The sequence below is a fragment of the Adiantum capillus-veneris genome, chromosome 10 (genome assembly GCF_014529385.1).
Source record: "Adiantum capillus-veneris isolate H3 chromosome 10, ASM1452938v2, whole genome shotgun sequence".
NCBI classification, from domain to species: Eukaryota; Viridiplantae; Streptophyta; class Polypodiopsida; order Polypodiales; family Pteridaceae; genus Adiantum; species Adiantum capillus-veneris.
This window is the reverse complement of record NC_140940.1, coordinates 106,111,718-106,138,710: the sequence shown is the minus strand read 5'-3', so window position 1 is coordinate 106,138,710 and position 26,993 is coordinate 106,111,718. Positions and strand designations below refer to the sequence as shown.

Below are 26,993 nucleotides of genomic sequence, written 5' to 3'. Positions count from 1 at the left end.
TTAGCAGTCAAAGATAACACATTCCTCAAACCAGACATCTGATTTGCACTTTGTTGCAATTGCTATCAATACATCTGCCATATAGTGAAGAAGTAACCTTATTTTGATGGAATGCACATATATACAACAGGGGTCGACACTTCAATTACCAAAATGTGTCTCCCCAAGACGATCCATTACGTACATCTGCTGTAGAATTTGCTTTTGCTTCAAAAATAGATTCAATGTCTGTACTTGAATTTGACTTGCAGCACATATCGCATCCGAATTTGTTCAACGTTATAAACAATGTACTCATTGTATAGAAGGCCACCCTGCCAATGTAATAAGCAATGTGTTCATGATTGAGCAGCACAAAAACACCCTCAAAAGGCCAAAAAATTTCCAAACCACATACTGTGTTTCCATTCTTTTGAACCGGCTTTCCCATTGGAACTATGAGACCATCGGGAAGAACCTTGGACTCCTTCGAATCTGGCTCTGTGCCACCCACACCTTTCGTACTGCAAAAAATGGTAAAGAGCAATGTTATGGCCCTTCCATGGTGCAGGGTGACATGAAACGTTTCGTGATGTGATTTCGACTGTTTCGGGGTTTTGAGGCTTTGAAACGTTTTGTTGCAGGGCATGAAAAAAGCAAAACAAGTTCCGAGGTTTCAGAGTTTCGTACCCGTGAAACGGGTTTTTTATGTCACACAGCCATGGTCATAGGATAGTGAAGACTGTTGACATCTTCAATGGTAGAAATTTAGATTCAAGATCATGCAACCACACACACGCGCACACATTAATATGGCAACAATGCACCAAACGCATGAAAGTATGGAAAAACTATGATTGAAATTCCTAAGAAATCTGTACATTGAATATCATACCGGGTCAAAAAAACAAGCTACTTATAACAATTATACATATGTTCCTGTTCAAAATGTTGATAGCCACTGCTTTAAAATCCTTGCACATGTCAATAGCTATTGATTAGGATACCAATGTTATGGATAACATGCTAATGTTGCTCGCTGTTACCCTTCCATAGTCACGCAGGGTGACATGAAACGTTTCATGGTTTCGACTATTTCAGGGTTTTAAGGCTTTGAAACGTTTTGTTTCAAGGCATAAAAAAAGCAATACAAGTTCTGAGGTTTCAGAGTTTCATACCCATGAAACGGGTTTTGTGTCAAACTGCCATGGTCATAGGACAGTGAAGACTGTTGGCATCTTCAATGGTAGAAATTTACATTCAAGATCATGTAACCACACACACACACACATTACTACGGCAACAATGCACCAAACGCATGAAAGTATGGAAAAATTATGATTGAAATTCCTAAGAAATTCCATACATTGAATACCATACCGGGTCAACAAAACATGCTACTTATGACAATTATATAATTGCCTGTTCAAAATGTTGATAGCCACTGCTTTACAATCCTTGCACATGTCAATGGCTATTGATTCTGGTCCAATTAAAGAAAATTTCAATTTACCATATAAATTGATGCAAGGTAAGTATGTTTGTATCATATCATATGTATAGTAAATTCACCATATGCATGCAACTTGCAAAACACAAATCTCAATGGGCAAGAAACTCTGGCGAGTTAACATCGTACTAACCAGAGGCTAACGACATACTCAAGAGTCAAACACAGCTATCAACAATCATAATTCATATGCTTACCTGAGTTTCCCAGATGGAAGCTTGTCCGCATTATAGTCAGCATATTGCAGCTCCCTCATATCTCCAAGTGCTACCTAAATTGGAGACCATATGCTTTTAATAAACAGCTTGCATCAACCTATTAGCTGGCAGCTAGTATAAGCTTACTACCACCTGCCAATTGAAACTAACCTCACATAGTAGAAGCACTCCAATAGGATTGTGTGCAGAGGTGCAACAATAGTTTGCACTCTTGGAGACCATGTCAGCAAAATAGACACCTTTTCCAAACATGTAACCAGTCACAGGAGCCTCTGGGGGAGCGATTCTAAGACCTTGCATTTCCAAATTTTCCATCATTTCCAAAGGTAAGGTGGTTCAACAGCTAAAATACATCAATCTAGCAATATAAGCCTGCCTTGTGAGAGGATTCCGGTCCAATTTGTTAACCTCGACCCATGCCAAAGAAGCATCCTGTTTTGCACACCAGCAAACTGACACAAACAAAGAACAAAAGCAATTGTAATGGAAAGTATTGGTTATAAATCACATATCTATACAGTACTACGAGCTTACTTTCTTAAAACGTTCTCCTTCATCCTCTCTGCTTGCCTTGAAAACTTGCAAAATTTCAAGCCCATAGGAAGCATGTGTCTTTGCATGAGTATTCTGGAGATAGCCCTTGATCTGAAAAAAGCCTCTTAATAAACAGCTCAGCAACCAGAGAGTCAACACCTTTTAGCATAGATAAAGAGACTCAAGGAAACAAGATTCATTATTCAAACAACAGAAAGCTGGTATGCTAGAATATTCTTTACAAAAATTCGACATCTTTCAAGCCATCAAAAGAACTCGACATCTTTGAAGCCATCAAAAGGACTACACTGATTTGTGAAGTCGTCGTCCAAACTTCAGTCATGCAACAATGCAAAGAAGGCACAGAATTCTACAAGTTGATCAACTGTCCGCTAGACTAGTTATGGTTAAAAATGCACAGGTTGGGCATAAAGCTACAAAGTACCCATTCAAATTCTTCATGACTGTGCTCAAGCGGCTCAAGCTGGCATTTCAGGCGTTGATAGGAAGAATATACTGGATCCTGCAAAAGAGCCAACGAAACCAGCGGTCAGTAACTAAATTCCCTTCCACCTTACCCTATGATAACGCTTGCGTAATGGCTCATATCATTGCTCCTTTTTTGTAACACGCATGACTCATCCATATTAGCAGAAAATAAACAAACCTCTTCATCCTCATCTTGTAGCAACTTGGTAGCAAGTTGAATTTCACCAAGTGCCTCTACCTGCAACACAAAGAGCAAATAAAACATTCACCAGCTATCAAAATGCAGCCATATAAAAGGGCTTGCAGACAGTGACAGATGAATCCTGAGTAACGACTAGCTAGGTCAATCAAATGTAGGGAAGACATACCATTTCTAGCTTCCTTTTCAGCTTTGGGTTTGTATCTATGATGAAATTACCTGTTTCCACTCGTTGAAACAAGAGAACTGTTATTCAACATGCTCTGTACATGTAAATCACCTACTTTTCATCGTCATCAAGCTTACTCATTCTTTGAAATCCAAAGTCATGTGGTATCACTGTGTAGAACTCACTGCACGAGAAACCATAAAATTCAAACTTATATCCAATGGCAAGAAGAATTGTCAAGGGCTGATGAGAAAGCAATACCTGCTCAAGCGTTCTAAAGAGCCTGTGGCAGACCCTTCCAGCACCGCTGCAATTCTCTTCAAAGCTTCATAGCCCTACTTCAAATCAGAAACAAAGTCTTAATTCACAGAGGACAGAGGACCCTTCATACAAATGCAAGCACTATGACAGAGCACCTGATACATGGAACGATATAAACCTTCAAAATTGTGGTTTTACTTAATTTACCAAGTGGCATTTTGTTTGCATCATAACCTGTAGCCATGATATCGCCACAATTACTAGCTGCATGCAGATACTAACTTCACACTGAAAAAGTTCAAGTGTTACCTATTTCCATCATCTGCTGCTTCATCATGTCAACACTGCATATACAGCTAATAAATTGTGCAAGTCTACTGTCCAGTTTGCTCTCCTTTGGAGCTTTGGGAATTGAAGGCTTCTTGGCTATGTCCTGTGCAGCATATGCATCAAGATTTGAAGTATGAAGATCAGCTATTTGAAACTCTTTGTGATGATGCAACCCACTTATTTTGTTAAAAATGGCCCACCTTAGCCTTTGACTCTGAAGCTTCAGCATCATCGTTGTAATCCCTCTCAAGCCACGTATACTTATTCTTCACTGGTTCAAAATTTGCTCTCTGTGCCCAAGTATTTCTAGTTTTGTCAAGAAACTTCGCTTCAAATTCACTTATAGCTGTCTCCCTCTGGAGGACACCAAATAATTTATCTTGGCCCTTGGCTCCTACTCTTCCCCAACGATTGTAAACATAATATTGGCCCAATCCATCGTCTGATTCTGCAGAAGTGAGCCAATTAAACTTTACAAATAACTGTCACAACTGATAACAAAAGTCCAAATATGGTAACAAATATACCTAGAACTTGGATGACATAGAACTTATTATTGTTGTCCCCAACATTAGTCTGGTTCAACATCGCATCGTAGATACCTTCAACCTGAATCATACATTAGTCATAAGCCAGAGTAGTCACAATTAAACTTGGGCTGAAATTAGCAAAAAACTACTCACAGTCTCTAGCACATGAAAACGAGACTTGATATGATCCGGCAAATGATTGTCCAGAACTGCTCTTCCTTTCTTAGTCGACGTTACAATCTTCTCCTCTTTGTTGCGTTCCTTGCCTAATTAAAGATAGATTCAAAGTGTCAAGACTACAAGAACATCAGGACAGGATTACATGAAGGGGGTTTTCAGAAACATAAAGAAACATTCATTAGAGAAGTTATGCAAAGCAAAGTATTTGGCAAATGAGCAACTGCAGCGTCTGGTTAAGCAAGCAAAGCTTACTGCAATAACTACTCATCTAATTGGCACTTAACAACTCTATAGTCATTTCCGTTTGCAGGATGATGTAGAACAGGAATCCAGATCTCCCCAGTACCAGATAATATTGCCAAGAAAAGATCAGAATGAGAAGCATTGAAGACTTTTCTGCAGAGATTTGAAGTTGGGAAGATGTCACAAAGCCTATGGAGCCAATTATAAGAGTTAAGCCAGATAAATTTATTCAAGTACGCATAATATCATTCCAAGTTCATGGATTTGTGGGAGTGATAGGCTGCATTGCTAATAGATGGGGAAGGAGCAACATACTTCTTGAAGAAGGATTATTTGTTGTTGGTTTATGCCCGGCTCTCAAAGAGACGTGATAATCCCTGTCAGCTATTTCCTGCTCTTCTTCTTCCTCGTCAGTGTCACAAACCGGTGACGTGGCGTAGCCTTTTGGGGCAGGAGAAACACACACTGTGGCTGCTGGCTGAAATGCTGACATGGCAGTGACGTGGCAGACATTCCCGGAAATCCGCTGTTAGGGCTGACGTGGCAGCAGTGTACGGACACCTGGTTAACGTGGCGCTGATCTGCTGATGTGGCTGAGTGTACAGACGCCCGCTTTTTCCGCTGACTGTACGGCAGTTCTACGCAAAAGCAGGGCAGAATTCACGAAGCTGAAAATTGGCAGTTTTTATGCTTTTGGGGCTACTTGCTTTATTTTTAAAGCTTTTAAAAATTGACTGCTTTTGGGGCTCTGCTTTTGGCATCCCTTGTAATGAATAAATAAGTGGGCAGGGCTCCCACTCTGCAGAGCATCTAGACGTAGAGTCTGAGAGTGAGACCCTCCCCCACTCCCTTGTACTTTGAGCACAGATTTAATACAAAAAGAAATACCGAAAGGGGCGCCAGTCTTTGGGGCCAATACCTCTTGGCACGGAACTCTGCGGGGCCGGTGTCGAATCTAATTGTGAACTATGAATTCTTGTCGTGTTGCAATAGATTCTTGACTTGGAGTGTCCAAGTGTGTTACAGTGGTGTCAAAGCGCGGCCGATTTCTCTTCTACCGGGAAATCCGATCCTTTTTACGCGGTACTTATGGATTCAAGCAAAGGACATTCGACTTCCTCTGCATCTAGAGACGCAAGAAGAGATCACGAAGAAGATTCACGCGAGAAGTACGGCCCGCCTCGGCCCACTCAGGCGGAGCTTGAAGAGATGGTGTAACAGACTTGGACACTCCAAGTCAAGAATCAACCGCGACAGCACCAAATAACCACTTCAAAACAATTCACAGATCACAATAGATTTGCACTGGCCCGGCGGAGTTCCGTGCCTAGAGATATTGGCCCCAAAGACTGGCGCCCCTTTCGGTATTTCTTTTTATATTAATCAATCATCAAAGTACAAAAGAACGGTTAGGGTTTCACTCCCAGACTCTGCGTCCAGATGCCCTGAGAAGTGAGGCCCTCACCACTAATTTAAAGGTTACAAGGGATGCCCAAAAGCAGAGCCCCAAAAGCTTCAAATCAAAAGCAATTGCTCTCTCTCTCTCACAGAGAGTCAAAACATGAAAGCAAAAGCATTCTCTCTCTCTTTCTCATTTAAGTAGAGAAAAAGCGAAATTTGCGTCGCTCATCATTTTCCAAAAAAAAATTTAAAAAATTAAATAATCCACCTTCGTGATTTCCAGAAATTAGGGTTCATGGCAAAAATTAGGGTTTGCAAGAATTTTAGGGTTTCTGCTATCCGCCACGTCATCACTTTGTGACATACCCCCCTCTTGAAAGCATTGTAATCGACCGCGATTACGCCTTCAAAACCGACAAAAGCCATAAACCGTCTTAGCAGACACTGACTGTTAGTACCTACGTACTAGGAACACACATCTAGCACATGTACAAAATCGACAGTCACATCACATGACATTCAACATTCATTCGGATCTTAGACCATGATTTATCGGCAATGTAGCTAGCAATCACATCTAGGTCCAATCGGGACCTCATCGATGTCCGATTGACTAACCCCTATTGCAACCATGTCTATTCGAGATCAATCAAACCAAAATGCTGCAGTCATTTCGGCTATCAGTTCCTGCACTCACAAGAAGTCAAGAACAAATCAGTATCATAATCAGCAATTCCATTTCATAAAGTCATCCAGCAGAATACTGTCAGCTCTCAGTATCCCTGAAGCTCAAAGAGACATCAGTGACTTTAGTATCAAAATCGAGGCATCTGTTGACAAAGGAGTGGAGTGACTCCCCTCTTGTGCATCCCACTGCACCAGATCTCCGGCCAAGCTGAATTCTGGGTTCCGTTTGGAGTAGACTATGCTAAACCAAAACATCGAGGTAAAGTTTCACAATCCGAGGAGTATCTGCTAGGTCCTCCTCCTCCATCCACTTCGCATCAAATGCAGGAAAGTTCTTGAACTTAACCAAGAACCGCCTTCGGACTTTACCTTTCTTCGTATCATTATGTGCCAAAATCTGTTCAGGAACAAGGATCTCCTCGTTTTCTTCCACTTTGGGTTGCTCATCAGGCTACCCATCATCAGGCACATCACCCTTAACAGGTTTCAAGAGACTCACATGCAATGCATTGTGAATCCTCCAAGTATCTGGCAGTTTCAATCGGAAGGAGACATCATTTATCTTGTCAGTAATCTGGAAAGGTCCGTAGTATCACATACTAAGCTTTGGAAAAAGCCTCTCCTTTCCCTTTTTCTTTCTTAGGCATGCCTTCTCAAAAGTAAGAGCACCCAATCATCCTCCTTCAGTTTCCAGTCGCGACGATGGCGATCCGCTGCCTTTTTCTGTCGTTCTTGAGACTCCTGCAAAGTCTCGCGAACCTTGGCAAAAGCCGTATCCAAGTCTCGCGAATATTCATCCGCTTCAAATATCTAATCTTTCGTGCTCAGGAAGGATGGAACCTTCGCAGCACTTTCAACAATCTCACATGGCGTCTTCCCCGTCGAAGAGTGTATCGTGTTATTGTAGGCAAATTCCACCAAAGGTAAGTTCTTTTCCCATTTGAGTCTTCTGATCCGAGATACAAGACTTCAATAAATCTAAAATCACTTAATTGGCAATCTCAAATTGCCCGTCAGTCTGCAAGTGGAACGATGACGAGAACTGCAACCGCGTGCCAATGTTCTCCGAAATTGCCTTCCAAAACAAACTCATAAATCTGGGGTCTCTGTCAGAGACAATCGTCTCAGGCGTGCCATGTAATCGGAAAATCATTGTGATCATTCTGTATTCTCGGGAGATCAAAAAAAATGAAATCCATTTCAATATTTTCCTAGGGGCGGGTGGGTATGGGTAAAGGCTGTAACAATCCCTGTGCCTTATGCCTGTCAAACTTGACCTTCTGGCATACCAAGCAACTGCGCACAAACTCTTCCACATCCTTCTTCAGTGTCCGCCAAAAGAAATCTCTCTACCCCTTTCATGGTGATAGCAATGCCCAGGTGACCCGTAAAAGGTGGACAGTGGCAATCAGTCATAACCTTTTCCCTCAACGGCTGTGTAACCCTTCATTTATCAAAGTCGCTTTCTCGGCCCGGTAGTCAACCACGGCGTAGTTCTTGTGGTACCAAGGGATCCCGAGTAGAACGTCACTCACGTGCCCTGAACACCCCTGTCATTGCAAACGAAGTTTGCCAATGCTCGGTGTAATGGCAACATCCCATCCGGGTGCCAGTCGAACTACCTCCGCCAGTGGCGTCAGTCTGTCGGGCGCAGTTCCAAATCGAGCCGCCAATTCCAAGTGAAAAGAAGTTGGCCTTGGCTCCTTCAAAAGAGCTTCTTGATCCTTCACTTTGCCCCAAAAAAAAAACGGCAAAGTTTGTACTTTCATTCATTTGATTCGGTGCAAGTCCCACGCCATGTGGTACCAGTTCTGCTTTTCTATCTGCCTTTTCTGCCACATTCCTCAGCTGCTCTCGAACTCTCAGACCTGTCGTCGTCTTTATCATTCTGTTCTTTCTGTGCCTTATCAGGGCACTTTGCGGATATATGTCCATGTTTCCCGCATCCAAAGCACTTCCCCTCTCTGATGAAGCGAGCTCTCTCCTCAGGAGTAAGCTTGGGTCGTGCATCCTTTTTTTTCTCTGGGTTGCTCTTTTTCATTCTACTTTCATTCCCAGAAGTCTGTTCGGCTCATTGTGTCATGGCCTCATCTGTGGGGTAGGTCAGACTGCCAGAGTGAATGGCAAAGCCCCGCTTCGCATGACTCATCAACTCCTGAATAGAAGCTGACTTCTGTTCCAAGTAGTGATCTCGGATCTCTGTAGGTAGACCCAAGGTAAACCGCTCAATCTGTTCTCTGAACGAGATCTTCTTGAATGAAGAGGCGGGTAGAAAAGAGTTCCAGAATCTTTCACAATAAGCATTGATTGTATCTTTCTTGGTCATCCGAAGATGGTTCCAAGCAGCTCGTACACCTCGTTCATATTCTTGCGTCAACCAAGAAGAAATAAAAAGCTTCTTAAATTTCAGCCATTTAACTGGCGCAGTCTTGTTTAAAAGAAGCGTGGACAACCAAGTACGAGCATTCCTCTTAAAGTAAGAGGCAGCTCTCTGAATCTTGGAGTGCTCTGAATAGCGTCCTCCCAAGAAAGCGATGTCAAACTGCTGAAAAAAGACACAGCCTTCGAAGCATCGGAGTATATTGAAAAAGTATCAAACTTGATCGAGTGGCCACCTTCCTTAAACTCTCGGACTTTCTTGCTTTTATCTTCGAGAAAGTCATACTGGTTGGCTTTGTAAAAATTCTTCTTGTTCGCATAAAACTTTCCGTCATCGGAATCTCAGCTGTCTGTAGACGAGTCCTCAGTAGAACTGTCAGTCTCTGGGCGAGATGTAGCCTTCTTCTTGCCCTTTCCGAAGATTTGTTTCTTGCTTCGCTTTTTACCTTTTCTGTCTTCTTCGCTCGAATCTGAAGAGCTAGAAGAACTGTCAGAAGAAGAAGAAGAAGAACTGGGTACTCCTTCAAATCGAACACGCTTCTTCCGTTTCTTTGCCTTGTCAAATGTCAACCGACGACCCAAATATCCCGAGAAGTCAGTGCTTTTCTTCTGCTTTTTGCCGTGCTTTTTGTCTTTCTTTTGCACGTCGAAAAGCTGAGCAATCCGTGCATCAACCACGTTCTCCAGTTCTTGCTCCGTATATTTTCTTGGAGGCAGAAGGTTTCTTGAGAGCGGGTTTCGGGAGTGGTGTTGTGGTTCTCTGCCACTCCATCTGTACCTCTTCCAAAGAGGTCTGGCTCATATATTTTGCCATCTTCGGATCCTTGGCAAAATTGAGCATCATCTTTGTTGCATCGCCAATCAACTGGCGACGCTCTATCTCTCGCCGCTCCGCCTAAGTAGGCCAAGGCGGGCCATACTCTCTGCTTGAATCTTCGTTGTGATCCCAGCTCGCATCTCCAGATGCAGAAGGAGTCGACTGATGATTACCTGAAGCCATAGGTGCCGCGGGAAAAAAATTCGGGGATCGGATTTCCCGTAGAAGAGAAATCGGCCGTGCTCTGATACCACTGTAACAGCCTTGGACACTCCAAGTCAAGAATCAACCGCGACAGCACCAAATAACCACTTCAAAACAATTCACTGATCACAATAGATTTGCACTAGCCCGGCGGAGTTCCGTGCCTAGAGATATTGGCCCCAAAGACTGGCGCCCCTTTCGGTATTTCTTTTTATATTAATCAATCATCAAAGTACAAAAGAACGGTTAGGGTTTCCCTCTCAGACTCTGCGTCCAGATGCCCTGAGAAGTGAGGCCCTCACCACTAATTTAAAGGTTACAAGGGATGCCCAAAAGCAGAGCCCCAAAAGCTTCAAATCAAAAGCAATTGCTCTCTCTCTCTCACAGAGAGTCAAAACATGAAAGCAAAAGCATTCTCTCTCTCTTTCTCATTTAAGTAGAGAAAAAGCGAAATTTGCGTCGCTCATCATTTTCCAAAAAAAAAATTTAAAAATTAAATAATCCACCTCCGTGATTTCCGGAAATTAGGGTTTCTGCTGTCCGCCACGTCATCACTTTGTGACAGATGGAACATCGGAGATTGGTCGATGATGCGACAAAGTTGATTATAAATTTTGTGAAGGACCCTAAACTTGCAAAATTTTTCACCCAGACCTCTTTCGACGAGGTGCACTCATAGTGGCGGCAAACCATAGAGCCACCCCTCAAACCGGCACTCAAGAAACCTCCTACTCCAAGGATGTTTACAGAGCAAGAATTAGAAGAGGTGGTTAATGCACGGATTAGCCAGCTTTTTGACGCACATAACAAAGCCAAAAAGCACGACAAAAGCAAAAGAAAGGCACTGACTACCTCGGTTATTTGGGTCGTCAATCTACTTTTGCCTCGACAAGAAAGCAGAAGAAGCGTGTGCGATTTGAAGGAGTACCCAGTTCTTCTTCTTCTTCTTCTTTTGAAAGTTCTTCTAGCTCTTCTGACTCGAGCGAAGAAGACAGAAAAGGGAAAAAGCAAAGCAAAAAGCACAACTTCGGAAAGGGCAAGAAAAAGGCAAAGAAGTCTAAATCTCGCCCAATTTCGGACAGTTCTACAGAGGACTCGTCTTCGAATACTTCAAACTCCGATGACAGCAGATTTTATGCAAGGAAGAAGAATTTTTATAAAGCCAACCAGTATGACTTTCTGGAAGATAAAAGCAAGAAAGTCCGAGAATTTAAGGAAGGTGGACAATCAATTACATTTGACACGTTTTCTGGATTTCGAGATGCTTCGAAGGCTTTGACCTTGATACAGTAGTTTGACATAGCTTTCTCTAGAGGACATTACTCAGAGCACTCCAAGATTCGGAGGGCTACCTCTTACTTCAAGGGAAATGCTCGAACTTGGTGGTCCACTCTTCTATTGAACAAGTAACCGCCACTTAAATGGCTGAAATTTAAAAGGCTTTTTATTTCTTCATGGCTGACTCGGGAGTACGAGCGCGACATACGAACTGCTTGGAACTATCTTCGAATGACCAAGAAAGATACATTGGACGCATATTGCAAGAGATTCTGGAACTCTTTTCTACCAGCTTCTTCATTTAAGAAGATCTCGTTCAAAGAACAGACTTCCTACAAAGATCCGAGATCACTGCTTAGAGCAAAAGTCAGATTCCATTCAGGAACTGATGAGCCATGCGAAACGGGGTTTTGCCATTGATTCAGGCAATTTGACTTATGTAACAAACTGCTTACGTGTAAAAGCCTAAAGAATGGAGCCAACTTACAGATGAAAACAGAGGGGCCTAAACCCTAAGCAAAACAAGTAACAGAAGAAGTCCTCCCAACTTATGGGGACCCCGTCCGATGGGGCCCCAAGTGACATAAAGGATTAAAATAAAGCAGGACCCACACACGCGCAAAAACTGATGACGTGGCAGATTTCCAAAAAATGCCTTGGGATGATGACGTGGCAGGCTGTACGGATTTCCGCGTTTTGCGTTGGCTGATGACGTGGTAGCTGTACGGATTTTCGTGATTTACGTTGGCAGCTTTTTGGCTTTGCTTTTGGACCAGATGCTTTTGAGTTTGAAGGCTTTTCACTGTAAACTGCTTTTGGGGCCTAGGGCCTTTAAAATATGAGGTTAGGGCTCATTCTCTGGCATGCTTCCTGGAGAAGGTGCAGAGTCTAGAGTTCCGGCTTGTACTGTATTGATGCAATATAAAGAAATACCGAAAGGGGCGCCAAGGTTTGGGGCCAATACTCTCTGGGGTGGTATTCCGCCACTCCTTGTCTCTCTCTCTCTCTCTCTCTCTCTCTCTCTCTCTCTCTCTCTCTCTCTCTCTCTCTCTCTCTCTCAGGAGAGGGGATCTAGCCCAGATGCCGTCGGGATGGGCGTCCAGTGTCCAGGCGGACATAGTGTGAACACGGCCAGTCTGGCCGGCCATTATTATAAAAGGGAGGCCAAGGCCTCATTTTCAGCTATCGACCCCACAGGTAGAGTGCCAGTGATTAGCCCGAGAGGCTAGGAGTGCGCGAGGTCACCTCGAGGAGGTGAGCCGGGTGGTATGGGACGCTCGGTCTTACAGGTGCACACCTATGTCCTCGGACGTTGGCCCCAGCACGAGGAGCTGCCGGATGGTGGCTATGGTCGGGTGGTTCGTCCGATGCGCATCTGTAGGCGGTCTGTGTGGCCAGGAGATCCTATCTCCTCGTTCGTTTCATGGTATCAGAGCCGGCTTGGCTGCACGAAGGACCGAGTGCACACTTACAGACTGGTTCGAGTCGGAAAATCATTGTTTTATGTCATTTTTGATGAATTAACTGTTTAACTAATATACATAGATGGGATCTACAGACGCTTGTGTACAGAAGAGCCAGGGCGACCTTTGGAGGAGCTTACTACTATACTGACGCAGACGTTACATGATGCAGCAGCAGAGGCATACCCACACACACAGCCTGAGCAGAGACGTCGTTCTGGGAGCATGCCCCAAAACAGCTGGTATGATGAGGAATGCCGAGAGACCAAAGCTAGACTTCAGAGGGAGGTGCTTTTGGGGGACATCACTCACAGACAGTCACAAATTGACTTCCGACGACTAGTTCGGCGGAAGAAGAGGGCATTTTTGGCTCGCCTAGAGCAGGATCTATACCAGCTATTCTTGAGTCAGGACTCACGTGAGGCATGGCGGCTCTTTCATGAGCACTCCCCTCCCCCTGCCATTACCTCCACAGAGGCTTGGGGCCAATACGCGTCATCTCTGTACACAGTTCCTGGACAACCGCCCCTTCCCGACCCCCCGATCCATGCCCCCACACATGTGCTTTTTTCATCGTTGAGATGGTAAGGAAGGCCATTGACAGGATGAGGACTGGGAGAGCATATGATCATGATGGTTTAGTGGCTGAGCACTTCATGCATGCCAGAGATCTACTAGCAGAGCTCCTAGCAGTTATGTTTAACCATGCCATGTGTGAGGGCTTGCCTGATACTTGGAGCCTATCTACTATTGTACCTATCTTCAAGTCAGGAGACCCTATGGAACCTTGGAATTATCGCACTATCATGATCGGACACACATTGGCACGGTTGTACGCATCCATTCTTGAGCAGCAGCTGTGTAGATGGGCAAAGAGGGAAGGGATTCGCGCAGCCGGGCAGGTAGGATTCAGGAGAGGTTTTTCTACTCTTGACCATATCTTGACACTCAGAGCCATCATTGAGGAGGGCAGATCACATGGGAGACGGATCTATTGCAGCTTTGTGGACTTCCGCAAAGCATTTGACACCGTACCCAGAGCTAGATTGATGCGCAGATTACAGGAGATGGGAGTACCCACAGAGCTCATTTGGGGGATCATGGCACTGTACAGGTCAGTAGTGGGGCATGTACGCACCTCAGAGGGCCTATCTACAGCAGTTCACTCCACTATTGGGGTGAAGCATGGTTGCCCGCTCTCTCCTACTCTATTTGGTATGTATGTGGATGAGGTTTCTGACTACATTGAGAGTGATGGGTGATAGAGGTGCACAACTGGCAGGAACATGGATCCCACTATTGTTATATGCTGATGATATTGTGTTGATCTCCGACTCTCCAGAGGGGATGCAACGTCACTTGGATGCTTTGCATAGCTTTGCCCATGAAAGTGGTTTGTCTGTCAACCTTGGTAAAACCAAGGTCATGGTATTTAATAGTAAATACGACTCCACAGTGGATCAGGAGGTCAGCGCCCGCATTCACATACAGCCAGGAGACGGTGGAGTATACAGATGCTTACACCTACCTTGGAGTTGTTTTTAGTGGACCAGCATTTTCATTGAGAAGAGCAGCAGAGACTAGATTGACAAGAGATCATGCAGCATTAGGTAGATTGGAGAGGATGTGTTCACATGTTCAGTTTCAGGAGCCTCGGACGAAGCTTTGGCTCTTTGACACCCTGGTGGCTTCTGCATTGCTCTATGGAGCTGAGATTTGGGGACCTTCATTGGACCATCATGGGAGGACAGGTCGCACTGATGGATGGGGGGACATGGAGAAGTGCCATTATACGAGCAGAGCTAGCTGCCCCCCCACTAGTGGTTGAGGCGCTCACCAGATCCGTCTCCTTCATACACCGCATCTGGGAACTTCCCAGAAATAGATATGCCCGCCTTGCACTTGAGTCCTCTCGACAACTTCCCAAAAATAGATATGCCCGCCTTGCACTTGAGTCCTCTCGACAGTTAGCCATGCAGGGAGATAGAGCATGCTGGTATGGGGAGATGACATCATGGTTTCAAGCACATGGGTTCAGCATAGACAGACTGCCACCCTTCCAGTACTCACTGGATGCACCCTCTCTGACTCTCACACTGTCCGAGATTACCAAGCTCATCCGCCAAGACCTGACTCGGCTAGACATCAGGAGGACATTGTAACAAACTTGGACACTCCAAGTCAAGAATCAACCGCGACAGCACCAAATAACCACTTCAAAACAATTCACAGATCACAATAGATTTGCACTGGCCCGGCGGAGTTCCGTGCCTAGAGATATTGGCCCCAAAGACTGGCGCCCCTTTCGGTATTTCTTTTTGTATTAATCAATCATCAAAGTACAAGAGAGCGGTTAGGGTTTCACTCTCAGACTCTGCATCCAGATGCTTTGAGAAGTGAGGCCCTCACCACTAATTTAAAGGTTACAAGGGATGCCCAAAAGCAGAGCCCCAAAAGCTTTTAAAATCAAAAGCATCAGTTCTCTCTCTCTCTTAGAGAGTCTTTTCTCTTTTTTTTTAATAAAAAAAAGCAAAAGCAAAATTCGCGTCGCTCATCATTTTCCAAAAAAAAAAATAATTTTATTTTTTTTTTTAATAATCCGCCTCCGCGATTTCCGGAATTTAGGGTTTTTGGCAAAAATTAGGGTTTGCAGGAATTTTAGGGTTTCTGGCAGAAATTAGGGTTTCTACTGTCCGCCACGTCATCACTTTGTGACATACCCCCCTCTTGAAAGCATTGTAATCGACCGCGATTACGCCTGCAAAACCGACAAAAGCCATAAACCGTCTTAGCAGACACTGACTGTTAGTACCTACGTACTAGGAACACACATCTAGCACATGTACAAAATCGACAGTCACATCACACGACATCACAGGACATCACCAGACATCACAGGACATCACATGACATTCAACATTCATTCGGATCTTAGACCATGATTTATCGGCAATGTAGCTAGCAATCACATCTAGGTCCAATCGGGACCTCATCGATGTCCGATTGACTAACCCCTATTGCAACCATGTCTATTCGAGATCAATCAGACCAAAATGCTGCAGTCATTTCGTCTATCAGTTCCTGTACTCACAAGAAGTCAAGAACAAATCAGTATCATAATCAGCAATTCCATTTCATAAAGTCATCCAGCAGAATACTGTCAGCTCTCGGTATCCCTGAAGCTCAAAGAGACATCAGTGACTTTAGTATCAAAATCGAGGCATCTGTTGACAAAGGAGTGGAGCGACTCCCCTCTTGTGCATCCCATTGCACCAGATCTTCGGCCAAGCTGAGTTTCTGGGTTCCGTTTGGAGTAGACTATGCTAAACCAAAACATCGAGGTAAAGTTTCACAATCCGAGGAGTATCTGCTAGGTCCTCCTCCTCCATCCACTTCGCATCAAATGCAGGAAAGTTCTTGAACTTAACCAAGAACCGCCTTCGGACTTTACCTTTCTTCGTATCATTATGTGCCAAAATCTGTTCAGGAACAAGGATCTCCTCGTTTTCTTCCACTTCGGGTTGCTCATCAGGCTCCCCATCATCAGGCACATCACCCTTAACAGGGTTCAAGAGACTCACATGCAATGCATTATGAATCCTCCAAGTATCTGGCAGGTCCAATCGGAAGGAGACATCATTTATCTTGTCAGTAATCTGGAAAGGTCCGTAGTATCACATACTAAGCTTTGGAAAAAGCCTCTCCTTTCCCTTTTTTTTTTCTTAGGCGTGCCTTCTCAAAAGTAAGAGCACCCAATCATCCTCCTTCAGTTTCCAGTCGCGACGATGGCGATCCGCTGCCTTTTTCTGTCGTTCTTGAGACTTCTGTAAAGTCTCGTGAACCTTGGCAAAAGCCGTATCCAAATCTCGCGAATATTCATCCGCTTCAAATTTCTAATCTTTCGTGCTCAGGAAGGATGGAACCTTCGCAGCAGTTTCAACAATCTCTCATGGCGTCTTCCCCGTCGAAGAGTGTATCGTGTTATTGTAGGCAAATTCCACCAAAGGTAAGTTCTTTTCCCATTGAGTCTTCTGATGCGAGATACAAGACTTCAATAAATCTAAAATCACTGAATTGGCAATCTCAAATTGCCCGTCAGTCTGCAAGTGGAACGATGACGAGAACTGTAACCGCGTGCCAATGTTCTCCCAAATTGCCTTCCAAAACAAACTCGTAAATCTGGGGTCTCTGTCGGAGACAATTGTCTCAGGCATGCCATGTAATCTGAAAATCTGGGCCACAAACAGTCTCGCTAAGTGATCCGGCTTGACTGTTTTCTTCACTGGAATGAAATGAGCCTGTTTGCTAAATCTGTCAATAACAGTCCAGATACCATCGTGACCACTCTTGTGTTCTCGGGAGATCAAAAATGAAATCCATCGCTATACTTTCCCAGGGGCGGGTGGGTATGGGTAAAGGCTGTAACAATCCCTGTGCCTTATGCCTGTCAAACGTGACCTTCTAGCATACCAAGCAACTGCGCACAAACTCTTCCACATCCTTCTTCAGTCTCCGCCAAAAGAAATCTCTCTCTACCCCTTTCATGGTGGTAGCAATGCTGCAGTGACCCATAAAAGGTGGACAGTGGCAATCAGTCATAACCTTTTCCCTCAACGGCTGTGTAACGCACAACATAGTCTTTTTCATCAAGTAGCCTTCCCGAAGGGAGTATCCAGCTACTGTCTCCCCATCCCGTATCCGTGTGAAAATATCTGCAAAATCTGTATCTGTGGCACACTGATCGACCATATCCTCGAAGCTCCTATGATGTATCGCGGAAATAGCCAGAACCAACGGTTTCCGAGACAAAGCATCTGCCACCACATTCTTCTGTCCTTGCACATGGACAATCTGGAAGTGAAACTGTGACAAGATGTTCGCCCACCGCATCTGCTTTTCCGAAAGCTGCTTCTGTGACAAGAAGTAGCGCAAACTCTGATGGTCTGTAAAGACAATAAAATCCGCTCCGAGTAGGTAATGCCGCCACTGAGTAAGAGCGTGGATAACCGCCAAAAGCTCTTTCCCATAAATCTGTGCTGTCATCTCCGGCCTAGAGAACAAACGGCTCTCGTAAGCTATGACATGGCCTTCTTGCATCAAGACCGCACCCAGACTACGACCACAAGCATCACAATATACTTCGAATGACTTCTGCAAGTCCGGCAAAGTCAAAATAGGTCCCGTAGTCAATTTCTCTTTCAATGTCTGAAAGGCAGTCACCTCTGTGGGTCCCCAAGAAAAAGGTACTCCTTTCTGTGTCAAGATATGCAAAGGGGAAGCAACCTCTGCAAACTTTCGTATGAACCGCCTGTAGTATGAACATAGTCCCAAGAAGCTTCTAACTTCATGGACATTCCTCAAATCGGGCCAATCACGGATAGTCTCTATCTTGGCCGGGTCCATTTGCACTCCTGTTGTGTTGCTGACACAATGTGTCCCAAAAAGTGTATCCATGGTAGGAAAAAATTCACTTTTCTTTGCATTAATCACTAGCGTGTGATCTCGTAATGCCTAAAAGACTTGAAGCAGATGATCTCTGTGTTCTGCCTCATTCTTCTAGAAAACAATGATGTCGTCAAAGAAAGTGCCAACAAATAGCCTGTACTCTCGAAAAATCCTGTCCATCATCCGGTTAAATGTCGCAGGAGCATTGGTTAAGCCAAAAGGCATCACCAAAAACTCAAATAACCCAAAAGTCGTCCGAAAAGCTGTCTTGTAGACATCTCCTGGCGCTATCCTGATCTGATGATATCCACTCTTCAAGTCAATCCTGCTAAAGCACGAGGATCCCTGTAACCTGTCGAGTATATCATCGATCCTAGGAATCGGAAATCTGTTCTTGATGGTGATTTCGTTGAGAGTGCTATAATCGATGCACATTCTCCAAGATCTGTCTTTCTTCAAAATCAACAACACTGGAGAGCAATACGGTGAAGTACTAAGCTGGACAAGACCCTTTTCCAAGAGGTCTTTCACTGAGTTCATAATCTTTTCATTCTGTACTCGGCTCACACAATAAGGTGGCCGATTCGGTGGTGTGCTTCCAGATATCAGATCAATGGTATGATCTTTAGGCCCTCTCAAAAGCAATCGGCATGAGCGTGGAGAAAAAAATCTTGGCGTTCTTTTCTTCAGGTCAAAACATATTCAACTTTTATCCATGGTTCAGTTCTCCCAAAAGAATGAGTAAGAAAACTGAAGTTCATCAAGTACAATCTCTAAGCCCTTCATTTATCAAAGTCGCTTTCTCGGCCCGGTAGTCAACCACGGCGTAGTTCTTGTGGTACCAAGGGATCCCGAGTAGAACGTCACTCACGTGCCCTGAACACCCCTGTCATTGCAAACGAAGTTTGCCAATGCTCGGTGTAATGGCAACATCCCATCCGGGTGCCAGTCGAACTACCTCCGCCAGTGGCGTCAGTCTGTCGGGCGCAGTTCCAAATCGAGCCGCCAATTCCAAGTGAAAAGAAGTTGGCCTTGGCTCCTTCAAAAGAGCTTCTTGATCCTTCACTTTGCCCCAAAAAAAAAACGGCAAAGTTTGTACTTTCATTCATTTGATTCGGTGCAAGTCCCACGCCATGTGGTACCAGTTCTGCTTTTCTATCTGCCTTTTCTGCCACATTCCTCAGCTGCTCTCGAACTCTCAGACCTGTCGTCGTCTTTATCATTCTGTTCTTTCTGTGCCTTATCAGGGCACTTTGCGGATATATGTCCATGTTTCCCGCATCCAAAGCACTTCCCCTCTCTGATGAAGCGAGCTCTCTCCTCAGGAGTAAGCTTGGGTCGTGCATCCTTTTTTTTTCTCTGGGTTGCTCTTTTTCATTCTACTTTCATTCCCAGAAGTCTGTTTGGCTCGTTGTGTCATGGCCTCATCTGTGGGGTAGGTCAGACTGCCAGAGTGAATGGCAAAGCCCCGCTTCGCATGACTCATCAACTCCTGAATAGAAGCTGACTTCTGTTCCAAGCAGTGATCTCGGATCTCTGTAGGTAGACCCAAGGTAAACCGCTCAATTTGTTCTCTGAACGAGATCTTCTTGAATGAAGAGGCGGGTAGAAAAGAGCTCCAGAATCTTTCACAATAAGAATTCACTGTATCGCTCTTGGTCATCCGGAGATGGTTCCAAGCAGCTCGTATATCTCGCTCAAACTCTTGAGTCAACCAAGAAGAAATAAAAAGCCTCTTGAATTTCAGCCATGTAACTGGCACAGTCTTGCTTAATAGAAGCGTGGACCACCAAGTACGAGCATTCCCCTCAGAGTAAGAGGCAGCTCTCCGAATCTTGGAGTGCTCTGAATAGCGTCCTCCCACGAAAGCGATGTCAAACTGCTGTATAAGAGACAAAGCCTTCGAAGCATCTGAGTATCCTGAAAAGTATCAAACTTGATCGAGTGGCCACCTTCCTTAAACTCTCGGACTTTCTTGCTGTTATCTTCGAGAAAGTCATACTGGTTGGCTTTGTAAAAATTCTTCTTGTTCGCATAAAACTTTCCGTCATCGGAATCTGAGCTGTCTATAGACGAGTCCTCAGTAGAACTGTCAGTCTCTGGGCGAGATGTAGCCTTCTTTGCCTTTTTCTTGCCCGTTCCGAAGCTTTGTGTCTTGCTTCGCTTTTTGCTTTTTTTCTGTCTTCTTCGCTCTAATCCGAGGAGCTAGAAGAACTGTCAGAAGAAGAAGAAGAAGAACTGGGTACTCCTTCAAATCGAACACGCTTCTTCCGTTTCTTTGCTTTGTCGAATGTCGACTGACGACCCAAATATCCCGGGAAGTCAGTGCCTTTCTTCTGCTTTTTGCCGTGCTTTTTGGCTTTCGTTTGCGCGTCAAAAAGCTGAGCAATCCGTGCATCAACCACGTTCTCCAGTTCCTTCTCCGTATATTTCTTGGAGGCAGAAGGTTTCTTGAGAGCGGGTTTCGGGAGTGGTGTTGTGGTTCTCTGCCACTCTGTCTGTACCTCTTCCAAAGAGGTCTGATTCATATATTTTGCCATCTTCGGGTCCTTGGCAAAATTGAGCATCATCTTTGTTGCATCACCAATCAATTGACGACGCTCCATCTCTCTTTGCTCCGCCTGAGTAGGCCGAGGCGGGCCATACTCTCTGCCTGAATCTTCGTTGTGATCCCAGCCCGCATCTCCAGATGCAGAGGGAGTCGACTGATCATTGCCTGAAGCCATAGGTGCCGCGGAAAAAAAAAAAAATCGGGGATCGGATTTCCCGTAGAAGAGAAATCGGCCGTGCTCTGATACCACTGTAACAAACTTGGACACTCCAAGTCAAGAATCAACCGCGACAGCACCAAATAACCACTTCAAAACAATTCACAGATCACAATAGATTTGCACTGGCCCGGCGGAGTTCCGTGCCTAGAGATATTGGCCCCAAAGACTGGCGCCCCTTTCGGTATTTCTTTTTGTATTTATCAATCATCAAAGTACAAGAGAGCGGTTAGGGTTTCACTCTCAGACTCTGCATCCAGATGCTCTGAGAAGTGAGGCCCTCACCACTAATTTAAAGGTTACAAGGGATGCCCAAAAGCAGAGCCCCAAAAGCTTTTAAAATCAAAAGCATCAGTTCTCTCTCTCTCTTAGAGAGTCTTTTCTCTTTTTTTTTAATAAAAAAAAGCAAAAGCAAAATTCGCGTCGCTCATCATTTTCCAAAAAAAAAAAAAAAAATTTTATTTTATTTTTTTTAATAATCCGCCTCCGCGATTTCCGGAATTTAGGGTTTTTGGCAAAAATTAGGGTTTGCAGGAATTTTAGGGTTTCTGGCAGAAATTAGGGTTTCTGCTGTCTGCCACGTCATCACTTTGTGACAGACATGGATACAGCCAACACAGGAGCTGGGCACGAAGATGGCTTTCTACAGAGAGCATCTTCTCCAGCTTACGGAGGACGGTTTTGTGACGAGACCTAGATACATGGACACCCACTTGTCTCATGGGATACGATGTGCTATTGGCCAGATACGCACATCTTCACACCAGCTACGGATCGAGACTGGGAGATACAGCAGAGTACCAACAGAGGCCAGGACATGTCTCCTATGTGACCTGGAGCCTGAGACAGAGTTGCACTACACATGCCACTGCCCTGTCTACTACGAGATACGCGGCCGGTTCCACTGCTTGTTCAGAGAGGGCTTCGGACCACTCTCCAGAGTCATGCGGTACGAGGATTAGAGATGCTTGGGTTTGTTTTTGCTCGAGCTGCGCACACACAGAGAGAGCCTGATGAGAGGAGAGGCTAGCCTGTCTCACAGACAGATCACAGACTTCTTTAGAGCAGACACTGGACACCCGGAGGAGTTACTACCACAGCAGAGGTCGCCGCCTCACGCCAAAGGCACACTGATCGACCGGGCAACCAAGCTGGGGAGATCCAGACACCCGCGACTACAGAGGACTACACGGCACCGACGGAGGCTGCATAAGAGGATTCGGATCACTTTGGCCCGACATGCACGACACCCGGTCAGACTACTGACCATGGAGGAGATTGATGAGATCCGCCAGCGACCAATGCTGGATCTCTTGTGATTTTAGCTATCCCAGCTAGCTGATTAGTTCACACCTTGGAGTTTAGGACTCCATAGTAGTCATTTAGTCATTTTGTCATATTGTCATTTTCATTTCATTTTGTTACTTTTGTTACTCGGACTTTGTATCAGATCCACCACATTGTAACTCTTAGGTCTCATAGGTCACTTTGGCCTTTTGAAGACGTTAATATAACATTTCTCTCTCTCTCTCCTCATCATCCCTGGAGCTTATGTTCTATTACTACAAACCTACATAGCCCAATTTCCTTAAATCTTGGGATTAGTTTGCTCTGCACTGTACAAGTGCAAGCTCTCAAATTTGGCAGAACTCTACATCAGTGACCGCAGTACAATCCTGCAATCAGTTAGCCTGATAACAACATGTGCACCTGAAAGTTTAATGAAATCCTCTGGTTCTGAACTCAATCCAGGATGATAACATGCAACAAGATCATTACAGCAGAATCAATAATCTTCTCTCAACAATTCGTGTTCATGGGAAAATAAGAAACTAGTGAAAGACCTAATATTTACAACATAAAAAAAAACAATTTAATGATGTATTTCAATATGGGGGAAATATTGACACGTCCAAAGCTTCTTCATAGACCTCCTCCTTTCACTAGAACATGCATTAACGCAGTTAAGCAGGTCCAATCTGTCTGCACATGTTAAGAGGAAAAATAGTGATGACAAGAGATTATGCTATGACTTGCCGCATGTCTTCCTCTACTAAAACTTGAGCTGACAACTACGCTTAGTGAATAGAAAATGCTGCCTTTTTCTGGATCAAAACAAACTTTGAGTAGCCAAACCATGAAACGATGTGGCATAGAACAACATAGGAAAAGATTATTTTAGGAAAGGTCCAAATTGCCAAAAGGCACAATTATCTATTTGCAAATAAGCTCACTCCTCAAAAATAGGTGCGAAGGAAAGATTAGCAAGAAATGATTAAAGGAAAGTGAAGAAACAGAATTCATTACAAGTTTGACGCCAAAGACTGGCGAAGTGGCCCTAGACTCTGAGGAGGAGGATGTGTGATAAAAACATACCTCTCTCTTTCCACCTTTAGCAAAAGTCAAAATAGCTTTCTTTATTCTCTCTTCCTAAAAATTCTTGGGGGCACCTAGTTAGTATCTCTAGGCGTCCATTCTGTCGGGACTTAAGACTCATAGAGTAGAATTTTTCAAAAAACACAAAAAATGTTCAAGCTTTTGGTCTACAAACAAACTTTGATTCTTATAAACAGTCAGCTTTTAAAAAATGCATGCAATTAATACGCACCATCACAGTCTTCGCCATCATCCTCTTCAATAGTATCATCAGCTTCTGAGGATCGCATAGCCTCCAATAGCCTACTATGGAGGGTCTTTTTTGTGCCAGTCGTCGATAGTCCACGCTCAGCCAATGCAGAACGAAGATCCGCAACAGAGTAGGAACTTATATCCTTTTTGGACTCATCCTCTTTTGATTCCTCATCAAAATATTCTTTTTCCTCTCGATTATCACCTGCTGTGAAACATGATTAAGCATGCAGGTAAAATTTTAGCCCTCAAACTTATTGAAGCCAACAGTAACCAAAAGTTCATAATGCACTGATGTACAAAGTTTGCAGAAACAATAGTGGCACAGAAAACAAAATTCAACAATAAAATATTCACTTGCTAAATGGAAAATGAGAAAACCCAACCCCCACATTTTGCAAAATTATCGTTCTTGTCATTTTGATCGCCGTTAATGGCCTCTAAGAGCCTGCTTTGAAGTGTCTTCTTGGTGCCTGCTGTAGAGAGTCCCCGTTTGGCCAAAGCAGCCCGAAGCTCCACCACAGTGTACCCATCAATTTCTTTATCATCTGATACTCCCTGAGAGTCAGTTTTAACTCTCTTCCCTCCATTGGCATGGCCATCATCTACAACAGAAGCATCTCGTTTCTTTGACGACTTGTCAATCTCATAAGCATCAAGTCGTGCAACCTGCATGGAAATTATGAAGACTCGACAATGCAATCATCAATGATTTCTTTCAAAAATGTATTTGCTAGTGTAAACAGTGTATAGATGCGCTCTCTCTCTCTCTCTCTCTCTCTCTCTCTCTCTCTCTCTCTCTCTGTGTGTGTGTGCATGCACGCCCGCATCGAGTAAAAGTTTTGATGCTGCGTTACCTTCAGCTTTATGGAGGTACCGTTTTTTCTGTCAAAAACCAAACCATAGCTTCTGTAGATAGGTGATTGAAAGAATCCATACCAGGACAGCTTTCGTGCCAGATGTATCGAGTCCACGTTCAGCAAGAGCGTCGCGGAGCTCCTGCACTTTGAGCTGGCTGGACATGTTTCCTGGTTCACGGTTGCGGCAGACAACGAAGAATCTTAACCAAGCTACGACGACGGTGTGTGTGTGTGTGTGTGTGTGTGAGTGAGAGAGAGAGAGAGAGAGAGAGTCGTGCGCCTAAACGCAGCAGAATGCATGCATCAAAGTCCAAAGCTTCGTGAGGAAGATGCTTGTTTGTTACAATTTTAAATTTTTCTCCCCACAACAGTTAATGGATGAGAATGGTTCTGAAAACTAAGGGTGCGTTCACACTACAGCACTCCCCAAGGACTCTCCCTTGAGTGTCTCTCCCTTATTGGTGGGAAATAAAACGATTGTTTCAGGAGAGGATCCAAGACCGATAAGGTGTTTAGTAATACCATTGGTGACCTTATTAGGGGATAAGCTAAGCAAAGTAAATTCCCCACCAGAAAGGCGTGAGTGAGCAGCTTTCCAAGCAAGGTTTTTGCAAATAAGAATAGGACAATTGGCGCTCTTAACCAGGCCCACAACAAACCAATTATATGTGAGTTTTTGAAATTTCAAACCGAGGTCCAGTGTGATCCTAGTGTTATTCGTGTGACAGCCAATTGTGTGGCAAGAGGGATATGTTTTAAAGAAAACACTATTGAACCAATTTGCTTAAGTCCAATAGGACTATCTTCTCCGGTCGGAGAGCATTGACAAGATCAGTTAAGCACCTAATTAAAGCTGATAGACAAGGTATGGGTTTTTTGGGAAACTAGGAATTTGATTCAATCCTTTCGCCGTAATTTTTTGGACAGTGGGGTCATTAATCACATTTAGATCACAAGTGCAGACATGCTTGCCTAATTCACCAAAATCTTTACAAAAAGTGTTATACTTATCACAAGTACAATCAAGAATAGTATTGCAAGGTAGAAAGTCATTGATGTAGACTAAACTTTTAACAAGCCGATAATATGTCCATCCAACTAAGACATTATCAAGCAATTTATTATTGCCAAAAAGTAAGTCAAAACACTCACGAAGTATTGTCTTGGGTGAAAACCATTCCAAAAGTTCATTCTGGAACAGACAATGTATATAGATAAAATCTGATGTAGAGGCCTTTTTTGAGAGAGCATCCTTCCATAAGGGCCAAAAAATACTTGCAAGGTACCGATGATTACAAGTCGAAGAGGTGACAGATGGGAGTATTTCTACCTTTTCCTTTAGTAAAGTTGCAAGACTTTCCACCATTGAAGCTAGAAGAAGTACTAGGTGTTAGAAAAGGTGTGAAAGAGTTATTGGGGGTTGTTAAAGAGTTAGGTCTCGTCAATGAGGGAGAATCCTCATCTTCAATGCACGGGTTGAGTAATCCAGTAATGATTTTGACACCTCTGTAATTGGCATTGTAGTGAGATATGTCCCAAGCTCATCAGAGTTGATTCCTTAAGAATATTAAGCATAAGGCCACAAAAGATGTTAAAAGAGATTTGAGCAATAACAAGCTGCTTGGCCTGCCCACCCAACCAAGAGCAAATAAGGGATAGATGAAAGTCCCTAGGTTTCTCCGGGAAGAGCTATTCTAAGTGATTGAGAGTATACCAGATTGAATGGTCAAACCACATGATGTTGGAATCACAAGAGGCTTTTGGGTCGAGAAATTTGCAGGCACATTTTAGGTAAGGCCGGAAAACATTCCAAATAGATTCAGTGTAGAGGTCTGGATTGCTCTTGGCGAACTCCATATTGCCTTTTGTACGAATATATAAACCTACATTATATGAACATTTGAATTGGGCAACAAGGTTAAGGTTGAAGGGAGCCTTAATGAGTTCTGCTTTGTCCAAGAACTGTCCTCCTTTTAGAACCTTGAGTCTGCTGTCCTCCACATTGGAAGCAAGGAGGTTGGCCAAATATACCCATGTTTCGCTAAGGATAGGTGCTGAAAAGGCTTTGTTGAGGAGGACCCAAAGCTGATGGTCCACTCCAAAAGACTCAACTTCAATTTGTCTAACATGTAAAAAAGGCAAAACTTTAGAAACCTTAGCACCATCTCCAAAAGGTCAGAGTCACTGAGGAAGCAAAGGTTGTTTTGAAATTCCTTGACGGCTTCCAAAGTAGCACTATCTCTGCAGATGGTGCCACTAGTTTATGGGATAGCAGAAGTAGTAGGGGCACTAATAAAAGTTGGATTAAGGTCGCATAACTTCTTAAGAGAGTTAGATAACTTTGTCCCCAATGAAGAGAATTGAGCTACCTCTTGGTTGTATTGTAAAAGAAGTATAGGAAATTGGGCAATGTAATGGGAG

The 26,993-nt window shown here is 44.0% G+C and overlaps 1 protein-coding gene across 4 annotated transcripts; it reads right to left on the bottom strand.

Moving 5' to 3' along the window:
• Positions 1–24,922, bottom strand: PARP2 (poly(ADP-ribose) polymerase). Of its 4 annotated transcripts, none has more exons than XM_086521863.1 (19): positions 24,652–24,922; positions 24,099–24,381; positions 23,693–23,917; positions 4,373–4,485; positions 4,217–4,298; positions 3,890–4,137; positions 3,669–3,792; positions 3,538–3,593; positions 3,360–3,433; positions 3,236–3,282; positions 3,099–3,148; positions 2,909–2,968; positions 2,687–2,764; positions 2,242–2,352; positions 2,084–2,159; positions 1,858–2,000; positions 1,687–1,760; positions 398–503; positions 1–314 (listed from the first exon to the last, which is right to left on the bottom strand). In XM_086521863.1, the coding sequence occupies exons 1-19, from the start codon at positions 24,733–24,735 to the stop codon at positions 222–224; spliced, it is 2,127 nt and encodes a 708-aa protein (XP_086377989.1). In that variant the 5' UTR covers positions 24,736–24,922; the 3' UTR covers positions 1–221. The 4 variants fall into 4 exon arrangements, with proteins under 4 accessions (XP_086377989.1, XP_086377990.1, XP_086377988.1 ...); XM_086521864.1 differs by having other exon boundaries at positions 23,693–23,920; positions 24,105–24,381; positions 24,652–24,921; XM_086521862.1 differs by having other exon boundaries at positions 23,693–23,920; positions 24,652–24,920.
• Positions 24,923–26,993: the final 2,071 nt, after the last annotated feature.